Source organism: Schistocerca gregaria, chromosome 5, assembly GCF_023897955.1.
Source record: "Schistocerca gregaria isolate iqSchGreg1 chromosome 5, iqSchGreg1.2, whole genome shotgun sequence".
Classification (NCBI taxonomy): Eukaryota; Metazoa; Arthropoda; class Insecta; order Orthoptera; family Acrididae; genus Schistocerca; species Schistocerca gregaria.
The window spans coordinates 345,403,912-345,416,062 of record NC_064924.1 but is presented as its reverse complement, the minus strand read 5'-3'; the positions used below and the strand labels follow the sequence as shown (position 1 = coordinate 345,416,062).

The following is a 12,151-nucleotide window of genomic DNA, read 5'->3' as shown; positions in this document are numbered from 1 at the left end:
ATACTGGGGAGTTTGAACAGTGACAATAAAGAACTGTGAAACCCAATTGTGCAACTGTCAGCTACATCATTTACGGTAGTCAGTGTAGAACTTCCATCCCCCATTTTTCAGCTGGTATAACAATGCTGTACATCGACACTGAGGACTATCAACGAAGAAATAAAGCAGTTGAATGTCACAAGTTAATGGAGAAGAAAATTTACTTGTGATGGGTGTTTTTAATTCAACAGTAGTACTAGGAAAAGAAGGGAAAATAGCAGGAGAAAATGGACCAGCAGAAAGGAAATAAATGGTAAATCCTTTGGTAGAATTTTGCAAGATCATAATTTTATTGCTGCTAACATTTGGTTTAAGAATTGTGAAAGGAAGTTGTATACATGGAAGACTCTATCAGGTTTCAGATAGAGTATATAAGAGTAAGACCTTTGTCATTTCTAAAATGTCTCTTCTTACTCAAAATAGTTCAAAACATGATTATAATACCAGAACCAAAAACAAACTCTATAAGGACTATAAAACCTTAACATTAGTACACAAACAGTCAAATACATGGGTACTCATATAATCAATAACTTACCAAAGCATATCAAATGTCTTGTAAGTGATAAAAGATTGTTTTCTGAGTGAATTAAAGAACTTCCTGTTGGCCAACTTCTCCTACTCCATCAATGAATGTCTTCACAAGGGTTATAGCTCACAAATCTGTCTGCATTAGAATTGTGCAATATCCATGAATCTCCTCTCCAAGTGATGCAAGGAGAACGATAAATGTAATATAACAGAAAGATCTGAAAACTAAAATTTAAACTGAAAAAAAAAGCAATTCCAGGGTCATATGTGGACTGAGGCCAGTCACGAACTGCAAATTAAAACTAAAGAAATTGCAGAAAGGTAGGAAGTTAAGGAGACAGGATGTGGATAATTGTGAAGGACCAGAGGTTGTTGAGAGTTTCAGTGGTAATATTAAGTGACAGGTGACGGAAACATGGGAATGGGTTACAATGTGAGATGAACGGGTAACATCGAAAGGAGAAATAGTAAAGGCAGCAGTGGATCAAATAGGATAAAAGACAAGGCCCAGTAGAAATCCTTGTGTGACACATGAGATCAGAGAATTCAGTTGACAAAAGGAGAAAACAAAAATGTACCAGGCAAATGAGAAAACAGTCTAAAAACTGGTTTGATAGAAAGAACAAATACAAAGCTGTAGATGCATGCATAGCGAAGGGGAAGACAGATGCTGTCTATAGGAAAATTAAAGAGGCCTTTGCAGAAAAGACGTGCAGTTGTACGAATATCTAAAATTCAGATGGAAAGCAAGTGCTAAGCAGAGCAGGGAAGAATGAAAGGTGGAAGGAGTACGTTGAAGGGCTATGCAGAGGAAGTGAACTACAAGACAGTGTTATGGAAAGGGAAGAGCAAGAAGATGAAATGAAATATATGATACTGCAAGAATAACTGGACACAACACTGAAATATCAGAGTCAAAAAAAGGCACTTGGCATGAATGACATTCTCTCAGAATTATTTAGGTCATTGGGAAAAGACACAATTGGAAAACTGTTCTACCTGTTATGTAATATATATGAAGCAGAGGAAATAACTCAGACTTCAAAAAGAATGTAATATTATGACTGAAAACACACATGATACTGGTATAATATTCTACAATAGTTGGCATTTTATTTTTAAGCTTTTACGTCATCACCAGGCACAAAAATAAATGTGTGTCACTGCAAAATTTTTGTACATCAAAGATTTTAAGCTAGAGCATCTACAGAGTATGTAAGTTGGTCTCTGAAGATGACAATTAATTTAGGACTAAAAAAGGAGAAATAATTTCAGTGAAAATGTGATGTCCTTGCCACTCTCTTCCAAGACTGGTTACTGGTTTAGGTATGTTGATGATACGTTGCACTTATGGGGGAGGGGGGGGGGGGATACTACTGGGCAACTTCAAACATTTCTCAAGCTGCTGGATTCTAAACACAATATTAAATTCACAATGGAGGTTGAGGGGTAACTCCATAAATTATTTAGATCTAACCATAAATATCAGTGATTACATACATACTTTCAGACTGTGACCCATAAACATGCTGCCTTTCATTGTTGTTACATCACCTGATATCCAGCCCTATGAGTGATGATAACTTCCAAAGTGAATTAATACAGTTAAAGAAATAGCATCAAACAGTGGCTACACCACTGCCATGTTGGCTTCCAAAACACATAAAACCAGAAACAGTGAGTCTCCTCTCTTCCTTACCCTGTTCTCAACTCATCACCTCAAGATCTCAATAAATGGCTCATGATTGCATATTTTGGGAAGGTCTCTCTGACTGTAGCCAAAATCTTAAACCTGGTAACTTTAAAACATCATTTCATGTGTACGACATTATTGGACATTTTTTGCCCCATGGTAATGAATTGCAAAAGAGTGAAATATGTAGAATCACTTGTAATTATGGCAAATTCTATACAGGTCAGTCTGCCAGGGCGATATGCAGCTGCTAAAATGACAAACATAGAAGTTGGAGACCTAGAAAAAGAGATTCTACTTCTGCAGACTACCTGCTAAAAGAAGGCCATAGCTACACGGTGTAACACGAAGTCTTACATCACATTCATAGATGGAGGAAGATAAACTATTTACCTTGAAATAATGGAAATTAAACATATGTCCATTTGCCTAAGCTTATTTCTGTAATTTATTATTTTCATTAATGATCTCCCACTTTGTTGTGATATAAGAGTAAATTTGCCCTTTTTGCAGATAACAGCCTTCAACAAACTGTTAACAAAGTTTTTGCTGGACTCTTCAACTCGTTTTCTTCAGATGAAAAAGTCTTGGCGGTACTGGTCCTTGAGGTGTCAGTTTCTTGGCAACACTCTCTGGTAAATCTGTGTCCTTGAGAAGAGCCCTAGTTGTGTTCTCCACCTTCTTTTTGGGGGTCAGCGTTTATCTTTCAGTAAGATTCATCATTTAACAGGCTCTGCATCTTCTGAATGTAGTTCTTATGGGAAAGAGTAACTTTAGCATTGCCTTTGTTACCCGGTAAGACAGCAGTCTCAGGGCTCTTTCTCAGGTCTTGAATGGATGCCCTCTCCCTACTGCTAATATTCGACTTGATCAGTTTAGTTCTCATCAGAGCACGGAAGGTGTTCTGGCGCACTTCTTCAGCCGCTTCAGGTGGTGGTCACACAGAAACCTGTTCAACTACATTTAAAATATCCACTACCAGTCTGAACCTAGGTGTGGGAGCAAAATTGAGTCCCTTCTCCAGAACAGAAACTGCTTCCCCAGACAACTCAATGTCAGTGAAACTGATGACTATCTTGTGTGGGACCTCCAGAGATGGTTTGTCAGAGAGATGAGAGAATTTAGATATCTGACGTCCCGAGGCCTTCTTATGTGCAGAATCAGTGGTCAACCAGGTAGCACCACCAATCCAGTCCCAGTTCCTGGAATTAAAATGATTGGCTAGTTGTAGATGTAGTTTAAGTAGTTCCTGGGAGTTGTACTCAAGGCTGTGTTTGGTAAAGTACACCCACTCACGAACCAAGTCAAGGCTAGCATGCTTCTTAATTCTCTTAGCTGCTACAGAATCAATGTGATGCATGACCTTAGCAGAGTTTGGCACAACCTGATCAGCATGACATCTCTTCAGAAAAGCAAGAACACTCAGCAAATGGCTCCTTAGGTGGTGCAGCTTGTCAAATTTCTTCATGCTGTGAAACATCTCCTCCCTGTAGAGATAAACAATGTGATTCTTCAATTTCTCCCAGTGTATTTCTTACTCAAACAGCCCATGGGTGTACTGCTGGTCTGTAGTGTCCAACGGGCACAATATGTCAGTGATCAGACATGTCACTATCATCAGGTGCGCTGACGAACTGAGCTCCTGAGGGTGGATGGCCGTCTTAAATTCCATCCCCCTGAGTGGCGTTCTCTCCACAGTTCACGCCCGCGACTGCATGTCGGTGGTCGCTGAGATGCTGGCATCAGTGTCTGTTGTGGTGTCAGTGTAATTGCCTCGTATGCCTTAGTCACCAGTTCGATTTGTTTGCTGAGCGTCCTTTTAATTAGACTCAGTGCTGGTTTCCATGCTTCGCTGAGGTTATAGGCACAATCTCGGTTGATAAGTCTGTCCCTGGTATAAATTTTGATAGCCTCTCTAATTATGCTGTCCCAGTATTTAGATGTCTGTGCCAGGACCCTGGTATGTTGGTAGTCCATTTCTTGATTTTTGGACAAATAGTGCTCGGCAACCGCTGGCTTGAGTGTGCCTCTGATATTCTTGGCAATGATCTTTGATGGTGCATACTGTTTGCCCAGTATAAGTCTACCCACACTGACATGGAATCTGACATATGCCGGTCTTCCGGAAACCAAGATTGTCTTTGACATGTCTGAATAATACTCATGTTTTATTCAGTGGGCAAAAAAAGAGTTACTACTCAGTGTTTCCTCAATATTCGACCTATTTTCCCTGATAGTGTGCCAAAATACAGAATATAGGCAGTCACTATCTCTGTTCTGTGACTTCTTCCATCTCCACACAGTGTACTGTAGAAGTGGGGTGGAGGGTGCATCTGATCTGCCATTTCAAGTACCCATTTTTCTGGAATACAGTTTTGACGTGCTCCAGCTCATTGGGGCAGACTCTGTGCATCAAAGATGGTGCGTGCACTGTGCACCAGAGTTTTTGGCAGCCCATTCCTCTGCAAAGGGTGGTGGCAGCTATCAGCATGCAAATACAGGTCAGTGTGTGTTTTCTTCCTGTATACCCCATGGCCCAGGGTGCCATCCACTCTTCTTTTGACCATGACATCCAGGAATTGTAACCTTCCTTGTGTTTCAGTCTCCATAGTGAATTTGATGTTTGGATGTATGAAGTTCAGATGTGTAAGGAAGTCTAAGAGCTTGTCCCTTCCATGGGGCCAGATCGTGAACATGTCCTCTGCATAACAGAGAAAACAAGTAGGTTTCCATTTGGATGATTCCAAAGCTTCCTCCTCGAAGTACTCCATATTGAAATTCGCAACCACACTGGTGCACTATCAGGGAAAATAGGATGATTATTTAGGAAACACTGAGTAGGAACTGTCTTTTTCCTACCCAATAAAACATGAGCATTATTGGGTGGTGTAAAACACAATCTCGGTTTATGGAAGGCCAGCATATACCAGATTCCGTGTCAGTGTGGGAAGACTTACATTGGACAGACAGTGTGCACCATCGAAGATCATTGCCAAGAACATCAGAGGCATACTTGACCACAACAAGTTGGTGGTCACAGAGCACTGTTTATATGAAAATCACGAGATAGACTACCAACATACAAGGGTCTTGGCACAGACAACTAAATACTGGGACATCATTGTTAGAGAGGCTATCGAAATTCATATCAGGAACAGACTCATCAACCAAGATTGTGGCTACAACCTCAGCAAGGCATGGGGACCAGTATTGAGTCTAATTAAAAAGATGCTCAGCAAAGAAAGCAAACAGGCAACTAGGGCAAGCGCAGCAATTGCACCAACACCACCACAGGCGCCAACGCCAGCATCTCAGCGACCACTGATGTGTGGTCATTGGTGCAGATCACTGAGAGAATGCCTTGCAGGGGGAGAGGATTTAAGTCAGATGTTTACCCTCAGGAGCTCAGTTCATCAACACACCTAATGATGGTGACATGTCTGATCGCCGAAATATTTTGTCCATTGGACACTATGGACCGGCAGTACACCCGTGGACTGTTCAAGCAGGGGTAATGCTCCCCACAGGCAGGGTTGGCATTGGCAGGTGTACTCCTTTAACACAGACATGGTTGCAAAGTTGGCCAGTACGCAACTCTGTTAGTGGCCTGATTCTTCTGATTCTAAGAGTCTTTTAAAACTTTTCCCATTACAACATATAAGAAATTAGTTTACTTTTGTTTGGTATACTAGGCTAATAAAAGGTTGGCTATTTATGACAGTAACTGGGTAATCTGAGTTTCTTTCCAACTTTTAAAGTAGCCCATTTAAGAAAAAACGAATCAGTAACTTTCACAAACTTAATTTAGCATTTTTGTGTTGATGTTTCTTTTCTTGGTTCATCATGATACTTATATCTGCAAACTGGACTAAATCCGCCTCCTAATTCAAATAAACTGACAGATTATTAACAAAGAGACAGTAATGGGCAAATGATCCAACTGTGTGAGACTTCTATTGCAATTCTTCCCACGCAAATGATGCAACATTCCTCCATATATTACTTAGACTGCCTACGGTAACTTTTTGTATTTTGTTCCCTGATTAAAAAGTAAACCATGCATCTGCTGAAGTACTTACTACATAAAAACTTCTAAAATAAAATATTATGATTATACAGTGAAAAGCTTTAGACAAGCCACAGAAGATCCCAACTGGTGATATTTTATCATTTTAAGATTTTATTATGTACTCAGTAAATGTATAAATAGCTGAATCAATAGAGTTAATATATAAAAGAAAATAATCTATTTTTGAAAATTTAATGTAATTGTGTAGATAAAAAATCTGCTTGCCAAGCAGTGGCAGTAGAAAACAGTAGCTCCAAAAGCTTGCAGATTTCAATACCTTTACATGTGTTCTCTCCTGCTGCTGCTTAAAGAGTAGGTTTTTGACTCATAGAGTGGCACTTTTGAAATCCAAACTGTGATATACTAGATATGCCATTTCTACACTCATGGGTGGGAACCTTTGAGTGAGTTACTTTCTTAAAATTTTTAGAGGTTGATGTAAGGAGTGACACTGGGCAGTAGTTACTGATATCTATGGAGTCATCCTTTTTCCAGTGAGGACTAACAGCGGTGTCTCTTAATATGTCTGGGAAAATGCTCCAAATTAATGATGCATACACTTGTGACTAAAAATGTTACATATTATAGGGCCAAACTTTTTAATGTCTTATTAAAGGTATTATCCACTGCAGATGAACTTTTATTTTTGAGTCATAGTGATCTTTCTTATTTCAGATGGAGATGTGAGATTAAATTTTATTTCACTAAATGCCCCCTGTATTGCTTCTTTGGTGCATTGTTTCACTTTCTCTTCCAAGCCATTTGCACTGGTTTTCTCACACTTTTTTTAAAAGTAATTATTAAAAGAAATCTGCTACACATGAAATGTTTTTTACAATACTCCCATTCTCTTTAACAGAAATGACACCTTTCCCTATCTCCCTTTAAACAATATTCCATAACAATTTCATTATACTATTGGATTTGTCAATCAAAAGAAAAAAGAAATAGAAGATGCATGTACTCCTGGATTTTTAAACTTTTCTTAGTATATTACAATACTGTTAATAATATGAAAGTATTTCTGGATCATTTGTTGTTCTGACTATTTTGTATGTATTCCTTTTTCCTTGTGAAGATACTCTGATGCCTGTAGGTTTCCTTAATGACTTCTTAGTAATGCATTAATTATTGTTTTAGGAAAACTGCTTTTGAAGATGGATAAAAGCTCATTAAGAAATATGCCGAATTCCGAGCTATCGTTAGGGTCAATGTAAACTTCATCCCAGCCAACATTTATAAGCTCTCTTTAAAATCTTCAATTGTCTTGTCATTAAATGTCATTATGTAATGTGACTATATTCTGTTCATCATAAGAATAAACCTAATGTAAATATTATGCCATGTATTCTTCCGTGTTTGCTTGATTCTCATTGGATTTTGTTTCACATGGAGTGGAAGCCAAGTTGTGACCAGTATAGTCAAGTGTGATCACAAGGATATGTTTTATCCCATGTTACACACACATGGACTGAGCAATAATGTGTAGGACAACAGATTTACCGGTGCATTAAATTTGGACAGCACTGGCCAACCAACAGTCCAACTAGACTGTAATTATGTGAGTAGTTGCAGTTCAGATGTAAAAAGAGACGGGTAAAGAAACAATATACCTTCAAATGTTATTTAATTTTTAAACTATTCGACAAAACTCGTGCACTATCGTGCTATTCTTAGGTGAGAAGACGGAAAGCATAATATGCTCTCAATCTCACTTGATGAATTATTCTAATTACAAACAAGAGTGATAAAAATTCTGAACTTACATGTAGGATAATTTTTCTGAGTGAGCTACATGTGATTCAAGAGCATACTGCAGGGATTTCATTGTACTGTTGAATACTGAAGCCACTGAAGGTAGTAATTACAGTCAGTCATCTGGTAATCTCTTAGCTCCTTCATTATCTGCAGCCAAGAAACACATTTCAGTACTGGAACTGTCATCTGCTATGTTGATAATGAGTTGATCAACAGTGGAATCCACCAAGCCACCCAGGTGCCACATTTTCTCCACTTCTTTTGCGACGTGCTGTTCTATATCCTGCCAACTTTTGGTAGTGACATGAAAAACAGCTGCTTACTTTAGTTCCAGTACGTTTGGCAGCTTAATGGTCTTGTTATTTCTTGAGCCAAACCCATTAACTTGGCTCCAGATCAGTTCTGTTGGGTTCATTGTTGTAATGGTAGAGTGGAAAATGTAAAAGTGCAGCATTTGTATGATGTGCTTGATTCTGTGAAAATGATTTTCATGTTTCTACGACACATATCTACATCTGTAGTGTGAAAAATGGACACAGTCCAGATAAAGACTCTTCCCTTTTTCTTTCTGCCTTAAAAATTAAATTGTTATGTTTCCTTAATTTAAGTAACTTTTTTATTAACAGTCTTTCATAAGATATTGCTAATTGAGAATTTATATTTGAAAGGAAAACAGGAATTTTTGTGTGCAATATGCAATTAAAAACAAGGAGATGTGCATTATTCATAAAAATGATGATGGATTTTACAATTATAGGATGTAGGTAATTCAAAATGAATTGGGAGAGACTTGAATCTGTGTCTCATTTACTGCAGTGAATTATCAAGCTACTATGCTACTGATTCAGCTATACATGAATCTGCACTTGGGTTGCAACTGTATCTAATACAGCCCCTCAGAAAACTTCAAAGCCAATTATCTCTGTAAATTTATTACAAACATTAAGAACAACCTACTTCTCATCACTTTTTAACTGTGTTCCAGATGCATGTTTCACCACGGAACATTAAGCAGTCTCAGAGATTTTCAAACTGCATATTAACAGCAAGACAATCAGAGCACAACAGTACAAAGGCTGTGACTATAGATGATTTTTGAAATAAAAACAACATAACTAAAGCATGATTAAGAAAAATTTCAATGGCGGCTAATGCATGTGAATATCTTAACGTTTCATTTAATGTAACTTAGTAGTAATATATCTAACACATAAGCAGAGCCTACTTCCAAGAGAGCAACAACATCATTGTATGTGTGCTATGGCTTCTGACCAGTCATTGCACTCTGTTTGCTTACATCGGGTTTGTTCTTATAATGAATGGAGAATAGCTGTGTGTCATAATCTGACTATCCACTTACCACAGGATAGGCATGTTTATCTTTAACTTCCACTTCTTATATGAATACATTAAGTACACATGTATTACTATATAGAGTAAGTCTGGTACAGAAATTTATGACTGATGCTGAATTATAAGGAGCTAACAGCACCTATAGATCACTTTTACTGTCAGATTCCTTCAATAAATTTAAATTATAATCAATACAAATTAATAAAGTAATAACCTATTCTTTCCATCTGACTGACAGTCACACAAGAATTATTTTATTTTTGTCTTTTGTTTTCTTATGTGGCCAGTAAAGCTGCATTTCAAATCAAAATACACTCAAAATTTTTGAGCTACAAGATCTTTGATTTGGAAAACTGTTTGCATTGCGGTTTTATTGTTATAGAAAAAGTTGAGTAAGTTTAAAATATTTATTTACAAAACTGTCATGCACTGAAGCAAGTACAGCAAATAACAATACTGCCCAGAAAGGAATGGCACCTGATGTGAGTTATAAATTAAACATTAATTTGTAAAACACAGAATACTTTTTGACAATTTTTGTATGATCTCATTCCGAAGTTGCCTTTTGAAAGCAGACAAGAATATTTACATCAGTGACAATAGATCTTCAAAATAGGCCATTTGCTTTCTTGAGGTTGTTCTGTTTCCAAGCTGGTAAACCAGTGAAATCTACATATGACATATTGAATACTGCTCTAAAATCTTCTGATGTCAAATGTACCTGAAATGTATTGAAAAAAAGGAATGTACTGCTTATTAACTCATGAAACTTTATGATATAGAGATATGCAGTCATTCACAAAAGTAAAAATGTGCACTTTAAACTGAATATGATACTAGAATCAAATTCTTACAATGAAAGAACGTATTTAATTGACTTTGCATACACTACTACAATATAAACCTATGTTTTCAGCACCTCATATCATTTCAGGCAAAAAAAGGAGAAAAATTTTGTTTCATTCATACTGCCTTTGTGATATTGCAATGAACTTTGTTTATAGACTTCAGATTTCAAAACTGTTCTTTTATTCCCAGAATGAGATTTTCACTCTGCAGCGGAGTGTGCACTGATATGAAACTTCCTGGCAGATTAAAATTGTGTACCCGACCGAGACTCGAACTCGGGACCTTTGCCTTTCGCAGCCAAGTGCTCTACCAACTGAGCTACCGAAGCACGACTCACGCCCGGTACTCACAGATTTACTTCTGCCAGTATCCGTCTCCTACCTTCCAAACTTAACAGAAGCTCTTCTGCGAAACATGCAGAACTAGCACTCCTGAAAGAAAGGATACTGTGGAGACATGGCTTAGCCACAGCCTGGGGGATGTTTCCAGGATGAGATTTTCACTCTGCAGCGGAGTGTGCGCTGATATGAAACTTCCTGGCAGATTAAAACTGTGTGCCCGACCGAGACTCGAACTCGGGACCTTTGCCTTTCGCGGGCAAGTGCTCTACCAACTGAGCTACCGAAGCACGACTCATGCCCGGTACTCACAGATTTACTTCTGCCAGTATCTGTCTCCTACCTTCCAAACTTAACAGAAGCTCTTCTGCGAAACATGCAGAACTAGCACTCCTGAAAGAAAGGATACTGTGGAGACATGGCTTAGCCACAGCGTGGTGGATGTTTCCAGAATGAGATTTTCACTCTGCAGCGGAGTGTGCGCTGATATGAAACTTCCTGGCAGATTAAATTTGTCATTCCAATCCCGAGAGCGGAAAGACTTCCCTTAGGGTGAAAAGTCCTTTTTTTCCCCCTAAGGGAAGTCTTTCCGCTCCCGGGATTGGAATGATCCTTACCCTCTCCCTTAAAACCCACATCCTTTTGTCTGTCCCTCTCCTTCCTGAAGAAGCAACCAACGGTTGCGAAAGCTAGTAATTCTGTGTGTTTGTGTGTTTTGTTCATTGTGCCTGTCTGCCGGCGCTTTCCCGCTTGGTAAGTCTTGGAATCTTTGTTTTTAATGTATTTACAAATACTTAATGTAATTACAAAGATGATTATGGACTTCTAAAAAAAGATAGACAGTTAACTGTATTTTGTTTATGAAATTATGCTACAAAGATCCTTTTGCACATACAGATTGGTATATGATAGTAATTTCTTTGCTGCATATTGTCAGAGATAAATCTTTGTTCTTGCATGAAGTTGGTTTGAAGTGTGAGAATGGTCAATGAGTTATGTGTGTTTTATTGATTTGTATTGTGAAGTGAAATGACTGAAAATATATAACTGAAAATAAATTCATATTACTATTGAAATACGAACCCGATCACCGTCTATACAGTTATAGGTAGGTAAACCATAGAAAGGAAATTCACAACAAGCTATCAATAAAACAAAGAAGAGCAACAAAAAGGAAGATTATTTTCATTATTAACAGAATTGCTTATTTAAATTCGACTGTCCTCACTCACTGCAGTGTGTCACTTTCTCAACATGTCAAGTGCTACAAAAATGTGCTCGACTGCTCATGTTACTAACTTACTCCAAACATTAATAAACCAATTTTGGGCAACAAGAGGTTAAGGATGGCCAGAGTACTCAGATTTCTTCTGCAATTTCTGTCTCCCTCCAACCCTATGGACAAACATTTAACAGTGTGAGGTTTGGATATCTTTGAGGACAAGTAAGAAACATACTATGACCAATCATTGGTTAGGGAAAGTGAGGGTGAAATGTTGATTCACACATATGAATGTGGAG

At 38.0% G+C, this 12,151-nt stretch overlaps 1 protein-coding gene across 3 annotated transcripts in view; it reads right to left on the bottom strand.

Moving 5' to 3' along the window:
• Window positions 1-9,836: 9,836 nt before the first annotated feature.
• The window catches only part of LOC126272116 (villin-1), a 355,803-nt gene continuing 353,488 nt past the window's right edge, over window positions 9,837-12,151 (bottom strand). For all 3 annotated transcript variants that reach the window (XM_049974713.1, XM_049974715.1, XM_049974714.1), the window contains one exon: window positions 9,837-10,164. In XM_049974713.1, coding sequence (XP_049830670.1) covers window positions 10,051-10,164 — 114 coding nt within the window. In that variant the 3' untranslated portion in view covers window positions 9,837-10,050. The remainder of the gene's footprint in view (window positions 10,165-12,151) is intronic.